Source organism: Rhincodon typus, chromosome 23 (genome assembly GCF_021869965.1).
Source record: "Rhincodon typus isolate 14 chromosome 23, sRhiTyp1.1, whole genome shotgun sequence".
Classification (NCBI taxonomy): Eukaryota; Metazoa; Chordata; class Chondrichthyes; order Orectolobiformes; family Rhincodontidae; genus Rhincodon; species Rhincodon typus.
Genome location: NC_063354.1, coordinates 14,472,695 through 14,489,917, shown reverse-complemented (window position 1 = coordinate 14,489,917; position 17,223 = coordinate 14,472,695). Strand labels below are relative to the sequence as shown.

General features: G+C 40.3%; 1 protein-coding gene across 1 annotated transcript; it reads right to left on the bottom strand.

The window, feature by feature from the left end:
* Nucleotides 1-433: 433 nt before the first annotated feature.
* Nucleotides 434-4,767, bottom strand: sox9a (SRY-box transcription factor 9a). The gene is made up of 3 exons (XM_020527208.2): nt 4,205-4,767; nt 3,089-3,342; nt 434-2,833 (listed from the first exon to the last, which is right to left on the bottom strand). The coding sequence occupies exons 1-3, from the start codon at nt 4,639-4,641 to the stop codon at nt 2,100-2,102; spliced, it is 1,425 nt and encodes a 474-aa protein (XP_020382797.1). The 5' UTR covers nt 4,642-4,767; the 3' UTR covers nt 434-2,099.
* Nucleotides 4,768-17,223: the final 12,456 nt, after the last annotated feature.

The window sequence follows — 17,223 nt, the reverse complement described above, 5'->3', positions numbered from 1 at the left end:
TTGACCAAAACTCCCAGTGAATAGATTATGCAGTGTGCATGATTTTGTTTTAGGTTTCAGATACTTTAATGGTTTATTCCATTGTGTTTAGGGGACTGGTCAAATTAGATAGGCATCATTTAGATCAAAGCTGTGTCCTACTGGAAGCATACTTTTTCATCTGTGTTTTTTCAGATGCTCGTGAACAATGCAGAGCAAAAGCATTTTGTTGCTATAGATTTGTACGGACTTCAAAAGAACAAGATAATGAAATCGTGTGGGGAAAATAAGAACTATGTCGATAACTTGAGTGGCATAGAGTGGAAGAAATAGACCTGAGTATGCATTGCATTAACATACAAAGCTTATTTTAGCTGTTGAATTTGTTCATGAATGCAGTAACCTTGTGTACTGAGGAGACCATAAACAATTTATATTTCAATATGTTTCTTATTTATTGCAAACAATAATATACAAAAGGTAAGTTTATTTAAGACAGCTCTTTCCAAACTCACCTAAAGGCAAAATATCTGATTTGATAGTTTTAAGTTACAGAAATACTTTAATGTCCAACTTTTATACAGAAATAAAGAGTTTCAGCCATATTACAGAGTAATTGAATTCTGTACTACTGAATCCCTATTACACTTTTCCAATAAAACTGTTAACAAATATATATTTTTGAATGCCTGTTGTCTTTTTTAAAAAGCAATCTGTACAACCATGCCACAGCTTAATGAAAATAGAGAGAAAACTTTTAAAAGGTTTTTGTAAATGTCAGATAAAAAAGTTACAAAAAAAGTTTTTCATTTCTCTAGTTAGCAAAAAGTAGTAGCTGAAGCAATTAGCAAATGCTGTAAACTACATTTGCAATCTGCATATTCATTTGAAAATGATCTTCCAGTCTTTTACACGTCTGATTAGCTTAATATAGTTGTTTATTTTTTAACATCCACACAACTGTACAGAAAAGAACTAAGTACAAGATGTAAAAAAATTACTTTAATAAGAAACTTTACAAGATAAATAATATTTCGGGAATTCATAATTAGAGCTCTTTCCCTCTGAGCACTAAGAGAGCAATAGACACCCAGAAACAGGGTACAAGCTCCTCTTTCTTACGTGTAAGAAATAACTGCTGATGGTAATGCTGTCTGGTGAAACATTTTGCAGTACCAATGAGGATTTGACAGGATTTAGACTTTCAAAGCTCTGGAAGTTGCTTTGCTGCACGCAGTGTGCAACACATATGCTGTACTCAGAGGGTTAAAACACTTCCTGTTTTCTTTAATGCGCAAGTTCTCATGCAGGAAGCTGGATGTCAGCTGCAGATTCACCACCTAATGCTTGAACGATGCAGTTTTCTGCATAGGAATGCTCAGAAACTCAACCCACCTCAATGTCTATTCCATTTCATAAGACAACATATGGCACCTTGTGTGGGGAAGCCTGGTGAAACTATCAGTACCTCTACAGGTTACAGAAAATGCCATCCTGCTTTAAACTGATATCAAACATTCACCTATTCCTTCCTTCTACTACATTCTGGCATTATTCTGCTATTTTTTTCCAACAAGAATTACAGAAACACTTTTTTCTTCAAAAAGGACACTAAATAGAGTGAAAAAAGATACTATTTCATACAAAAATAGGTTTTATGGCAATAGCAAATGCAAACTGTTAAGTATTCTACCAAAAGTGGTTTGGCATTTGATCTTTCAAAATAAGAGCTTTTATTCTCTAAAATATGTATAAATCCCCACACTGCAAATGGCAATGACTCATACACAGTACATACTAAATTCAAAAAAATTAAAGAAAATTCTCCTCACAGAGGATTTCAATACTACAAAATAATAAGTCCAACACAGGAAATGACCAAACCAGCTGACTTGGCTGCTCAGACTTTGTTCATTCAATGACTTGCTTTAATTTGTCAGTCATGGATGTTCAAACATTTAAAAACAAAAATCAGTCACCGGTACTGAATGGACACAGCAAAGCACTTTGTGGTAGGACACTTCGGCCACTTCTCACAGCAGTTCATATGAGTGCAGAGAGCACCTCTCTGTGATTCTCATCACTCTCCTTTACATACTCAAGTTCAGACCAGAACGTCATTAAGGTCTGGTCAGCTGTGTGTAGACTGGTTGCTCCCAGTGCTGTGGACTGTGGGTTTGGGGAATGGAAGGGACTCCTGTGGTGTCGGCAATGGGTGTGTACATGGGGCGTTGGGATGGACTCATGTAGGCGAAGGTGGAGTACAGGCCTGTGGTCTGCCCCGCAGCATGGCTGTAATAGGAATTGGTGCTCTGGTGGTCTGAATACTCATACTGGGTGCGAGGAATGGATGGATAAGATGAACTGTAGTGTTGCATATTGAAGGAGCCGTAGTTGATTTGTTGTGGCGAATGTTGCTGCTCATTGTAGTGGCTGGGGCTCAGCTGCTCTGTCTTGATGTGTGTCCTCTGCTGCTGTCCCTGCTCACTGGCGAGGCTGGTCATTGAATGCTGCTTGGACAACCAAGGGTGGGCAGTCTGGGTGACCGAAGTGCTGCTAATCCCATAGCTGCCTGTGTAGGTGGCCTGAGCATTCTGTGCATGGCCATTGTGGGTGACTGGAACTCCAGGATGCCCGTTGGGTGGGAGGTACTGGTCAAATTCGTTGACATCGAAAGTCTCTATGTTCGACATGACTTCGCTGCTCAGTTCTCCAATGTCCACATTGCTGAAATCAATGTGAGGCTGTCTCCCTCCTTCCTGAAGGGGGCGACCTTCACGCTTCAGATCAGGTTTACCGGGCTGAACTTCTGTCTTGGGAGTGGTGGGAGGTGTTGGTGGTCCTTGAGACTGCCCTGAAGGCCACAAGAGAAGGGGAGAGAGAGAGACATAGAGAGAAAGTAGAAATAATTTGATTACTCCGAGCTGCGGCAGCCACAAGTGATACAATCTCTACAGAACTACATTTGGAGCAAGTGTTTTATTTTTGTTTTAAAAGACAAGTTGACAACTATTTAATTTGCTTGATTTTAAAAAAAAGCTCAACACTTCCTTTATCCGACCTCCCACCCAATTTATTTCAGGTATCCCAGTCTCCCTCCCATATTTACCTGAGTGCTCTCCGGGGGAATGTACGTCGCTCAGGCTGGAGGCGGAATGTGGGGAGTCCGCCTGCAGGGCTTTGAACAAGGCGTTGGGGGTGATATGGGTTTGCTCGGCTCCTTCCTCGCTCTCTCCCTGCCCGTTCTTCACTGACTTCCTCCGCCTCGGCTGGTACTTGTAGTCAGGATGGTCCTTTTTGTGTTGTACTCTCAGGCGCTCGGCTTCCTCCACGAAAGGACGCTTTTCGCCCTCGTTCAGCAGTCTAAAGTGAAACCAAGAAAACTGAATTTTTCCCCTTAAAAAATAAGAGCCATCTTCTATCATTCCCACCTCTAAAGAGTCTGAATTAAATGAGTTAAAAGTAAAATTAAAAAAACAAAAGACCCCCCCCCAACTAATAGGGAAGGGCATCAGCCAGCTTTAAAATCACTGAATCGCAAAACAGCATCTTCTCAATAATTCAGAAAACTACACACCATGAAGATTGAGCTCCGAGCCCGGGAGCAGAGGCGGGTCCCAGGTTCTGTCAGCACACCGCTTTAGTCCGGGGGGTGGGGGTGGCTCATGAGAATAATTCTCTGCCATCGATTATAAAAAAAAGTCCCCACCACAATTACAGCGCGTCAAAGGCAGTTTTAACCGCGACAAAGTGAGGAACGAATTATTCTCCACCCACCCACCCCACCAAGACTCTGTCCCAGATTCACCATCGAACACTCAGGGCCCCCTTCCAGATCCGAAATCCGCCGCCTCCTGAAAATTACTGGGTTTTGCATTTTGCAGCTAACTCACTCTTCACCGCCCTGAAATGAATCTGTCACTCTCGTCTCCACGCATGACTCTGCCTTCAAATCAAAAGTAAAATCCCTTTAACGTTCGCAGACGGCAGCAGAGTTTGCAATCCAAAAATAAGTTGCCTCTCTGCATCCAAGTAGCCCTACAAGCACTCCCACCCACTCTAATCCTACACTACCTGAAATCAGGTCTGTATATTTACGGCAAGTCTTTGTTTGCAACCAAAACAAAATAAAATCAGCGTTCATTACAAAAAAAAGTGACCACGCGTCAATCTCCAGCTGAATCCGCCTGCATGATAAAACTTCCTCTAAAGGCAGGCCGCTTACCTCCAGAGTTTGCCGAGGGTTTTGCTGAGCTCGGCGTTGTGTAGATGAGGGTACTGGTCGGCGAGTTTCCTCCGCGCCGCTTGAGCCCACACCATGAAGGCGTTCATGGGTCTTTTGACATGAGGTTTGGTTTTGGACGAGCCATTGACGCGGACGGGCATGGGCACCAGGGTCCAGTCGTATCCTTTCAGCACCTGGGTCACCGCCTCCCGGATACACGCTGGGAACTTGTCGTCTTCGTCTTTCTTGGAATCCAGGCTCTGAGCGCGGAGCTCGTCCGGGCTGTTCTCGCCCGGTTTGCCGTTCTCAGCGTCCGAGCCAGCCCCGGATACACACGGGGAATCGGACGATTCCTCGGACATGGTCGGGCTGGGCACGTCGGAGAGAGTCTTCTCGTGTTCTTCTGTCATTTTCAGGAAGGGATTGAGGAGATTCATGCAAGAAGAGTTGGGCGGCTGCGCTAGCAAGGAAATAAAATGTTAGAGGAGAACTTGCTCAGTCTCTCTCTCTCTCTCTCTGCGGAGAAAGTTTCTACTGCGCTCGGAGTTGTAACCAAGTAAGTCTGTTACTGGAACTAGGGCTGTCTTCTGAGTATATTTGACTTGCTAAATAGAGGCGCACATACTCGCATTCGCCAATCGCAATAAACCGCCTAGTGATTTCCATCTGTGCAATTGGTTCAAAGTTTAAGGGGTGGGGTTAAGGGGCGGAGCTGTACCCCTCCCCAGAAAAAAAACGAAATCTCTACTCAGCTGGGAAACCGATGATTGATCAAATCTCAGCTCCAATTTTTTTCCCCCTTAACATGATGTAACTAGATAAAGCGACAGATACCGGCAGTTTTAGCAACAGTCTCATTTTGGCTGTTTTTTTTTGTTGTTCTTGCCTCTATACCATGTCTGCACATGTCGCCTGTTTAATTTGCAAGCTGTGTGTTTTGTAAACAGGAAATAGTTTGAACGATTTTGCTCCCCGAATGCCGTGAGGCTGCAGTTTGTTTGCAATTTATTTCAGCGAGTTCGCACCGCTATCGTGTTCAATCGCATTCTCTCCTGGAAATGCATTTTCTTTTTCAGCTCCAGTTTCGACCGATTTCGCGATTTTACAACCACAATGGTTAGAGTGTGTGTGTGTGTGTGCGTACACACTCTCATTGCGAGAATGTCATCCGGCTCGACCTGATCAAATTCCACCAGTCACCGTAAATCAGGGGATGCCCTATGTCATTATGGTAATATAGCCATTTATTAGCTGAGTTAGCTTGGAAAGGTGCGACCGTGACCATGAAGTGCCAGTCAGAAGGTGTACAGCAGTTACACGGTGCGCCGCTCCTGTCCTGGGTAGGAGGTTGTAGTGAGACTTGGGAGTTTGAGCAAGTAGCATGATGCCCTGCTGGGGAGGACAGAGCCACCAGAAGTAAATTCCTAGTAAATCCGTGTTGCACATCTTCCAGTATGGGGAAGAAAAATAAAAGAATATCCAACTCCGAATAAGTGTGGCTGAAAATTAATAAAAGTAAAGACATTATAGAAGATACAATAAAGCTGATTAAAATTTCAGCAGCAAAGCGTTTATACCAAGCAGGCACTAGATGGAAACATGATGTCTACCCGCTGGGCTACCTATGCAATTATTTGAGGTGTGGAAGGGCATCCGCGTATCCAATTGACACTATCTGAAAGTTCTGAGCTAGGTATGTGACTGTACGTATGCCAGCACTGAAGTCAGAGGGACAGTTTGAGTCTTTTGGGGCACGTGTGGATTTGTTAAAAGTATCCCGACTCCCAGTGAACGTTTCCGATTTCGGTTAAATTGTCTGATCCGCACGTTTTATTGTGAATTGTCACACAGACTGCACTGCTGAAGCAGCCTGCAATAACCTGAGTGTGTAGGCTCAGAGTTTGTGAACAAGAAATAAAGTTGCTTGCAACAACAAAAATAAACAAAGTGGTCAACCCTGTTGCATATCTGTCAGGCCCTTGAACACACGGGGATCGAGTTTTCTCGAGTGGGAGCAGATTATGCTTTGTAGAAACCTGGGAGGTTCTGCTGCTGGGATGCTGGGTGCATATTTGTTTTGTGAACAATCCAAGTCCTTTTGGATTTGGGGAATCCTCCTGGAGGGGTTTATTGAACAATATTCATAACTTTCTTAGTGATGGGATGCCTGTGGTGTGATGGCGAGTTTGACTAGGATTCTGTCGTCTTCTTCCCCTACATATTTTTGGCTTTGGGAATCTTATTGCAGCGTTCTGTAAATTGCAATTAGTGATACGTGCATCTGAGAACACGACAAAGCAATGATGGCAAAACCTTTCCCTTGTAATAACATCATTGCAAAGAGTTCCACCCTTGATGGAACATACGGAGGGATGTTTTTGACTGAACATATATATATTTATTGCAGACAGGCAAAAATAAAACAAATCCCGATTAACATGTCTGCTCGAATGCTACTCTTCGGGATTTTAATTGCAGTTTTCACGAAGCTAAATGAATTAATCCCTATAATGAGAGTTGTCAATATTCAAGACACGTTAATAATGACTTCAATTAGTCTTTTAGATGAGGTGATTCAACGGTTTCTCAGCTACATTTGCTCCATTTTCTTTCGTGACAAAAATAGCATGTTAGATGATTCAAGAAATACCCAGTTTGGTTATATTTCGGAAGTTTTTGTCTAGTCTTATTTGTTTGAAAAGCATCGAACTCAACTTTTTTAGGTATCACTCCTCTTTTCGATTCGCGATCTATTTGAGTCTAAAAATGGATAGATGTGAACGGCAGTAAAACAAAACACACATTAGTGTGCTCTGATCGATGGCAAAAATTGCAAAAATAAACTCCCGCAAATTCACTTTGAAGGCAAAATAAAAACAGAATTAATTTAATTTTCGTTCCGATTGGATCAGTTTTACAACTGGGGGAATGCATAAATAATCGTAACGTATGGCTTTTATTTTTAACGACGTGAGAAGTATACATAGTTCATTGTGACTCATTTATGGTTTTATGCCGACCAACACTCGCCTTTGCCGGCACGAGTTTGTGGCGTTGGCGAGTGTGGCGGTACTTGCGTCCCCTTAAATAGGCGGGCCGTGAAAAATCGCCTTAATGATCTGATTAATGACTGCTGTTTATCTTTGGCGAAGATAACGGCTTGTAAACAAACTCGTGAATCCAGGAGAAACTTTGGGAGGGTGTTAGTACTCTATTGTGACCAGAGGTGGCGCCATCTTCCCAAAAAACTTGACCCAACTTTTTCCCGGCTCATCCTTGTGGGAAATGTAAGTGTGTCTGTGTCAGCGACTGACCGGCAGAGGAATCACAACATGAGGAATTAAGGAACGCAACGGCATGCTTCACTCATTTGCTAGACATTTTTTAAAATCGTTTTTTTTAAAAGTGAGCCCACTCTTATTTTGGTGGGGGGTGTTTTTTTTGGAATGAAATACAAATACATTTGCCTTTTCGGAAACAACACCTCCCAAGAAAATTTGCAAGAAAATTTTGTTTTACCTCCACAAGAAACATGACTTGGGGGAAATGTAACTAAATAAATTCAGAAGGAAGGGGCAGTGAAAAAGTGCAATTTCTCTTGCAGGGGATGAATGGTGAACTTGTATTGCGAGATCTGTACTGCATTAGAAACTACCATGTAATTAACTGAACCCAGCAAGATGTTAATGGATCTAAATCTCTGTGTGCTGCTTGCGGAATTAAACAAAAAATCTTAATTTCATCTCACTGAGATGCGCTGTCCCGATGTCAACTGTAGTCCATTCGTATTTTTGTTAATAGTTCGTCAAAGTTCACATCCAAGCGCCCGAAATGTCTGTTCAGAGAAAGGATTATTTCAATAACTGATAAGATATCCGTAAGAATCTAAGGATGTTAAAAAAAATCCACACACAGAATTCTGTTTCAACTGGCACGTTTTTTTAAATATAAACATCACCAGCATATTCTGGCATTTTCAAACACGCGGCTGTATAGCCTAATGATAACATTCAGTTGTTACCATGTAAATACTGTTCTTGATAAATGCACGCTGCTTGGCAAAACAAAAGCAATTATTGCATTTTAAGTCAAAGTCAATTCACGTTTTCTTCCATTAAAATCTGGTCAAATAACGGTTCGCACTCCTGATAAATCTCACACCTATTGAAATACAATCTAACCCGCCTGAAAATTTATGAAATCATCACGGATAATGTTTTAGAGTTAATTAATGGGGGGAAAACCCAGATGACATTGGCTAAAAGATCAAAACGATGCTTATCTAAAATTAAATTGACCACAAAGCTAACTGCCTGGAATTGTAATGCTGTATTCCAACTCTGTTATTTCTGCAATTTCTGCCAATTTTAAAAAAATAAAATGTAAAAAAAAGAATTATTTTTAAAAATCCTATCAAATTTCAGAAGTATGGATTCAGGGAATATTTTGAAAACTGCCTGCATGCAAACAGAGGCGTTTCTGTTGAAGTTCTGTCATGAACTGCACATGTTTTTGAGATAGGATCGAAACGATCACACCCACCCCAAAATGAGAGGCATTCCCCTTTCGAACGGGATGCTGTCTGTTTTGAAATATTGCTCCCAATCGTGTTTTTTTAAAATTGGGTAGGAACAGAATGTATAACAATCCAGGAAAAATCCCCAGCTAGTACACTGTTTTGCATTAAAACTAAATGTCAGCGCACAAAGCTGGAAAATATTCACGCTCCCGTTCTCGATATAAACCTGAATGACATTAGTGAGCGATAACACACGAATTCGAATGATAAGCGCTGGTTTATCATTGCTAGATTCCCAGGCAACACCTCCCCGATACACACAGATAATTCACCATTCCCGAGCGTCTATTATCATTTAACATGAGCGATATAAAAGTGATATAAATGGTCAGCTCATGTAGGCTGTTGCGCAGACAATAACTTTTAACGCCAACTTTACATTCAGGATCTTGTTTTAAAATCGCTGGAAAAATACACTGCGCTGCAGGTATAATTCTGTCCTGCCTCCGATTGCGCGACTGACTGCTTGGCGATTGATACCGAAAAGGTTAAGGTTCACCTAACTGTTTAGCTTTCTAAAAAAAAACCGAGAGTGCTGCATTCCACACGTTTGAAACCAAGTGTGCGAATTTTGCGGCGCAGAGAATTCGCGATCAGCGAGACAGATCACGAAGGAGTTGACTACAATGGAGTGGCGTGGGAAAAGCAAGGCGAGGAATTCTGGACATTATTTTTCACTTTTCAGTTCTTGACCAACAGGCCAACTTTTGATTTCCTCGGGAAGGGTCAGGTTTGTTGAAGGTGGATGCATGAAAAGGGTGGGGACAAGAAAGTGGCACAGCAAGGGAAAGCGCCCATAGGCTTCATTTCCCTTCCCCTGTCCAAAATATAAACGCCGTTAAGTAGGGAAGGGAATGCAATGCATTTGCGAACAGTAAACCGAGCGTCCAGTCTTCTTCTGTTCTCTGCGACAGAGCCCGAGCTTCTCCGTGCGCATGCCTGAGCCTTGCCTTAGCTAGTAACTGGGCATCTTTGAAGCAGACTGTTTGTCTTTAATAGCGGCCGGAGATTTGACGAGTTTGTCTGTATGTTTTATGAGTCAGACACAACACAAACTTTAGACCCGCGCTTTGATGCAACATACAGAGCCGTAAACTGTGCAATATTTGCATAGTATGTGTAGGAGGAGGAATATCTTCCCAGTTTGTTTCGGTACCTTTGATTGTAGGTTAAGTCTTTTCTTAAGGTAGTCAAGGGCGACATTTTTTTTGTAAAAAAAGTATTATGCACCTCTCCAGTGAATTCTTGTTTCGAATACCTCAGCTGAAAGCCCACCACACAGCTTTATGCATGTCATGTCGTGTGATGTTGTCATTGCCTTACTCAGGACATTTTCAAAGCCAATTTCTCCCCCAGTCATGTTTTTATCATTTGCAAAGTTACAGATGTGATGGGAAGATTTTTGTTCAGCCCACTCGCCGCAGAGTACATTTTTTTTCTTTCTGTTTATTGGCACTCGCTTTCAACTAAACTTTCAGAGCGTCCATTTAAAATATAACAAATTATATAATTAGTAACAGGACAAGGTTAAATGTTGGCGTTTTATTTAATTTGGCAGTACTTCGAATTCTTAACAGGATAAAATTTAGTCCAGAAATTTCAAAACAATAGTTCCACTCTGTGTCAGTGACTTCTGTTCACTGAAATATATTTTAAGCAAGGTGAGGAGTTCTCTTGAAGTACTGTCATTAAAGCATTGTTTGTAAAATCAGTTACTTCACTTAGGAAGTAGTTTTAAACAAATAGGTAAAGCTTGGACACAAAGCAGAACCACCTTAAACGTCATGGCAGTATCACCTTGTCGTCTCTGAAATGTGACCAGTCACTGTTAACAGTCTCACAATGGGTGCATTGTTGTTAGGTAGGTTTCAATCAGTAATATTGCATTAAACTGAGAGAGAACCAAACAGAAACTCGGTTTCAGCTTAACGTCAGTCCAAAGGTCACATAATACGAGGGAGAGAGAACACTGGAAATTAAAATGGGGAAAATTCGTCCTTTAGGAAAGCAACTAGAATGAAATCAATTTCTCATTCTAATCCCCACAGGACACACCATATAACATGCCAGGCAGAAGTAAGATGGACATTTGTTGGGGGATTTTGGCGTTTACCAGCAAGTGCAGTTTGGAACAACAGTGCTCATAAATTTGCAATAAAGACCAATTGTTTGCCCCGTGTCCTACCCGATTTTTACCGTGTGTTAGAGGGTGCAAATGTTAACCAAGCCAACCCGTCGAACTAACAATGTGCAGTGTTTACTTTTTCATATCAGGGTTACACTCCACACAGTGGAATTCCACACAGGGAAGAAAAACGCAGAATAAGCAGAGCGCGAACTGTACTTCTGGACTTTGTTGTATTTATTCATTCCGACATTATCATCAATAAAGTAATGTCCGGAAGAAGAAAAAAAACCCTTTACCGTTCAGAAAAAAACGGCACTCGTTTCAGTTCCTGGCACTTCACTTCGCACGAGTTTTGGGTTTTTTTTCCCGAGTCACGAATCATATAGTCTCGACCCCTCAAAATGTTTGGGCGATTTGCTCTCAACGTTCCTGGTCACTACAGTCATTTGAATGCGACCGCTAAGTCCCCGAAACACGTGTGAGGACAAAACGAGATTTGAGAGACGGTGTGAGCTGGAGAATGATACGAGTCCCCTCTGTCATGTTAACCGGATTACATTCCATGGCGTAATTAATGCTAACAAAATATGAATTCAGATTTCGAGCATTTGAATATCGTTCACCCACTTTAAAATACTCTAATAGCGTCTTATTAGACTTTATCTAAAGCAGTTTCGTGAAGCTATCCTCAATCTGTGATGTAGTCTGGTTATTTATTTAGTTTTCTAAAGTTGTGGAAATATAATTGCTGAGTGTAATATGGGCAGCGCGTGTGGCTGCAGGTACCTGAGCTAATTGAAGGCTCCTAAATTGTAATCGTTTTCAGATGTTTCAGGGCGAATTCATTTCAAAGCACGCGTCCTGTGTTTTGCAGGGGAAATTCTGTCCTCTGCTGCTTGTAACATCGTTTATTTACGTTTGTCAGCGCTCCTGCTGAAATGAGCCTGAAATACTATATGCCAACACCAGCTTAAAACGAAACAGGGACTTTTCAAAATACATACAAACCATTTTCGTTATTATTTCGGTGCCCCCGAGCCGCAAGTTTATTTACATTTTTTTCGCTGTTTATTCATAATCTCCATTTGTTGCACCATGAATGAATGTGTAAACTGGAACAATGATTCCCTCTTCCTCCCTGATCTCTTTGGCCAAGGGGACTGAGGTCAACCATTAAATAAAATCTTAGAAAACACGGGTCTGCATGTGAGGGGGCAGCGGGTTATTTTATTGCATTTCATGGCAAAAGTTTACTATTACTCATGTTATACACGTACAAAGAACTGTCTAACTGTTTGCGTTCAACATTCCCCGAACTGGATGCATTTTGCTTTTCTATTGGTATTTTGCAATTTTATATCTTTGTTTCCCACTTCAATGTAACTTGAAATATGCTAGTGAGGTTCAATGCTGTCCTACAACGATCTCGAAGCCACCTCGAATGTCAGGGAAGGAGATAGCACAATCTGGGTAAAATAAAATGTCACAATAAAATGTACTCTCTACTTTTGACGTGTGTCGTTTTATTTTACGATCTCAGGAGGGCCCAGTGTGAAAGTCATACACGGCGCAAACTTAAGAAACTTGCAAGTGACGAGCAAATCAGAGGCAACGTATTCACACCACAGTTTGGAAATTTCACCTCATTCTGCAACTGTGCGGTTTACATTGAAGCCTATTTCTCATCAATGAGAGGCGATCATTTCCACTTAGCGTTAGATGCACAGCGTACTTTAAGCGACCGACACAGTTGGCTACACATCTCTCTCCCTTAACGTTACCCAGTGTTGAGGTCCTCGCCAGAATCTAACAAAATTCCGAACAAACTAAAAATCAATAAACAGATCCCCCGTAAAGCAGGACAACAAAGTGTTCCACAGAATCTGTCAGGTGCTTTAGTACGTGTTCTACTGGGTTGCGTTTGAATGACAAATCAGGCCTGGAAATTTCAAAAATGACCAGCAATTCCCGTTAAAAAAAAACTGAGAAGAACGTGATATGAACTGGTTTTCGATTTGCAATTAAAAGAATGGACCCCTATAAAATAAAACAATTAGGAACAGAGAAGGGAATACAACTGTAAGCCTGCCGTGCAAAATCTGTCACTACATTGCCGGATCATTGTGACGAATTTAACCTCAGATTGGACAATACTTGGCAATTTATTTGGGAGATCGAATAAAAGCGAGAGAAATTGAATTTTGCCTTCTGCAGGTGAAGATCCTGATCACACCCTGGGGTGTGGCAGGTGGAAAGCTGGGAATTCCAACTGATGCAAAAGGCATGATCATGAAACAACAACAGAAAGACAAACAACAGTTTGAAGAAATTTGCTTCCTCCTCAATCAAGCGTGTTTACTGGGCCTGGGCTGCTGGCAACTTTGGAACATACTTGAAGGTACCAGCTCCCATTCTGGTTGAGTAACATCCTGAATTGCCAATCGGTTAAGGATTCATTTGGGAAACTAGGCCTGGGAGAAAAACTGTCGCTGTTGAAGAGGTAGCAGACTGACCATTGATGCTGAACTATTGGATTTCAGAAGAAAATTAAGTCTAAAGACGAGTGCAAGGATGTAATGGAGCTGTGATCTGTATGGCCGTTGCTCACTACGAGTATGATTTCCATGACTTTCTGTAGAATTGCAGCATTTACATATTATTTACACTTGCTTCATGTTGTGAAGTACAACCGGGGGTCAGGCACTGATGCAAAATGGACAAGTACGGATTGGTTTCTAAGTTAACACATCATCTGATGTTCAGTGTCATTGTCAGCAAAAACATTTCACTTCCGATGATGGGAATTGCTGTTACTGACCATTTGGCCCATAGTCAATGATGATTTTCGCTCCTCGCATCTACTGTAGACAATTGCCATTCCGTATTTTACAACAAACAATTGCTTCAAATTCTCGTCAATTTTAGTTTTATTTTAGACGACTTTATGACTAATTCCTAACGGTGACTTTTTTTTTGAATTTATGTGGTTAGTATCAGTGTCTTGTTATCATTGGGACATAAACGACTTCATTTATGGGAATTGGGAATTGTTACTTTTAACGCAAGTGCACTTTCAATTTTGAACCGAAGGCACGTGTTTTGGGGAAAAGTGGGACCCACGTTGCAGTAACCAATGTTTTGTGCCAGAAAGTGATTAACGGAAGCTTGAGAAAAAAAATCCAGCTCCGCTAGTGACAACCTTTTATGAGTGCAACATTCACCCATAATGTTATAAACAGCAGAGCAGATTTCTGCCTTCATCACTGGAACAACAGTTTTGGAAGAGGATTACAAGCATTTTATAAAACGTGCCTGATTTCCATCTATTGGAACAAAAGATTGAACATGATAATCTATATCATGATTTCATATTTGCGATCCAGCCATCACTTATAATAATTACATTTGATATTTTAAATTAAAAATGAATATTTTGAATTATACTATTTTGAATTTTGTTAAAATATGAACCGAATTTTAAATTGAAAATGAATGTGCTGCGACAGCTTTTGATTGCAAATGTGAGAAAATTAAAGTTGGAATACAATCATGTATGTTGATTATTTTGAAATCACAGTTTCAAACGTTGGTGTAGCTTTCTGATTACACGAAAACTCATTAGCATGTCTGATGAAAGAGACAAAAATAAGGAAACAAAAAGCTTATGGAATACTGAATTCCGCTTGGAACTCACGTTAAGAATGTGATGTTGCTTGATTATTGCATGTGACATCAGAAGTAGAGCAAATGTTGCTCCATTTAGCCTGCCGTTATTCCAGACATTTATTTTCTTGAACTGGAGTCATCTGACGCATAATCACATGTGTCTTGATACATCAAGTCTGTGAGATGGTCTGCAAGTCCAGTTTTTGTAGTGGCTTCATGTATCTCACAACTGAACTTTCGATAATGGGAGTCTGAAAGAAAAATATTTAAAATGTCAGTTTCTGACTGTCAAAACAGGAGCTTTTTTGTATAGTTGGAAAGGGTTGGATCCAATAACTTATTTAAATGCAAGCAGTGCCTTCTGCATTACAAACTTTATTTGAACTGTACTTTGAAGAGCTGAGTACACAGGGGATTGCATTTGAGCCCAACAAAGATGCGAGGATTGAATTTCTGCAGTGTGATATCCTAATTAAGGAGAGGGAGTAGCCGAATGGTTATGCCTCAGGTGTTGTGGAGATGTTTCGAAGGATTAATAGGATCTAGAATTTAGGACGACGGAATTTTGTCCTGGATTTTCGCAAGTGCAATTTCACGAATTCCCGTCTGCCCTGCAACACTTTGTATTCAGCAGCATCTCCAATTGAAATCTGTAATTGAATTTGCTTTCACCAGCCTCTTATACAGTGCATTCCCGAGTCTAACCACTCACTGCATTAAAAAAAACGTTTACTTATTTCATCTTTGGTTAATTTCCAAGTCACCAGAGATATGTATCCACTTACTGCTATACCAATAGGACTAATTCCTTTCTAACTTGATCTGTCATGATTTTGAACATCTCCACTGAAAGTCCTCTCAACTTCCATGAAGGGGAACAATCCTATCTATGCACAGAATACAGCACAATACTCCAGTTGAATCTGAATCAGTGCTTTATAAATGTTCATCATGACCTTTTATGCACCTGTTTAATAAGTTCAGGATCCCACATGCTTTTAAACCACTTTTTTGACCTGTTCCATCAGCTCCAATGATATATGTACATATACTCTCAGACCCCTTTGCTCTTGAACCCCTTTTAGGATTGGATCCTTTTTATCTATTTTGCCTTTTCTGATTCTTCCTACCACAATGTATCTCTTCACAGTTCTCTGCATTGAATTTCATCTGCCATATGTTTACATATTTCACCAGCCTACTTATGTCCTCTTGAACTCTATCACTATATCGACTAGTGGAATCTTTCAAATTTACTAATACAAATTCTTGGAATGTATCCACACTATAGATTATTATTCAACTGCAGCATAGATTAGGTCATTTAGAAGGTGTAATAGATCACACTTGATCTGTGCAATCTGCCAGATTGTTTTACATCACCTGAGGAGGTCAAAGAGTAATTTTTCAGAGTGTTTATTTTTCTTTTTGATCTGCTCTTTTTTTCTCTCAGTTTTTACCTCTTCCAGTAATGTGGAATTAGGGGTGAGGAAATAGTGTATCTAGATGTTGTGTAATTTAGTTACATTTCATCAAATGTGATAGGTATTCATAGGTAGAATTTTATGTGACTTTGGTTAAAACAAATAATGTGAGTATAATGCGAGTTAGTGTCACGAGAGATATCGAATGTGTACCTAATGATTTCCAAGTCAATATATATAGATAGTCCTCAATTGTTTTGATGCTTGTAAATATAAGCATTTTGATATTAAGACAGACAGTCATTTCAAAAAAAAAACTTCTCTTGAGGAAGTTAATCTACAAAGGATATTACAACACAGCAGCAATAAACATCAGTTATGCAACTCGTTATGTTTCACAAAATGATAAAGTAGCAGTCAGGGTTATCTGAGTTCATTGAGAACTGTAAAAATTTGTGTTTCTTTTCTTGAGTATAACTGTTACCACTGTAATGTAATTATATTCCCAAACAAGTCAATTTTGAAAGATAACTTGAGGCTTCTATGCATCTACATTTAGTGTACAATGCATTCCTATTTTTTCATTTTATGCTAACATATTATTTTGTGCAGATTCATTTACAAGGCAGAAGGAAGATGTTTCAGTTTCATAGTGATAGCTGTTAAAATCATTGGTCTGGGTATGTTTCTTTCTTGATAAATCAATGCTGTAATGTTGCAAGGAAATTCCAACACACCTCACTGCCATGTAACAATATGGCGCTTTGATTTCGAAACAAAATAGGAAAGCAGAAATGTTGAAAAGGTGAAACAAATAGAAAATACTAGGAATGCACAGCTGGTCACTCAATTAAAAGCAAATCCCTGATTGAATGACCACCTGCACCTTTCCAGTATTTTCTTTTTCGTTTATGTTTGGAAGCTGTAGTTGTACCTCTGAGGACCTGGAAAAATAGTCAAAGTCTGATGGCTGCAAATTACTCCACCTGTGAACAGTTTTTGCTGCTGTTCGCTGTAGACTTTGGCGGGAAAACACCTATCACAGAGACAAAAACAACTTCAACTGAATGCACAAATAAACTTTTCTTTAATATAACAAAAATAATCTAATTCTGATTTTTTTTAAACAAAAAAACTAGGCTGTAAACCTAGATCCTGGGCCACTGGGGAATAATCAGCTCTTAAAGTGTCAGAAGTTAGCAATTGATGGAGCTGCAAATTT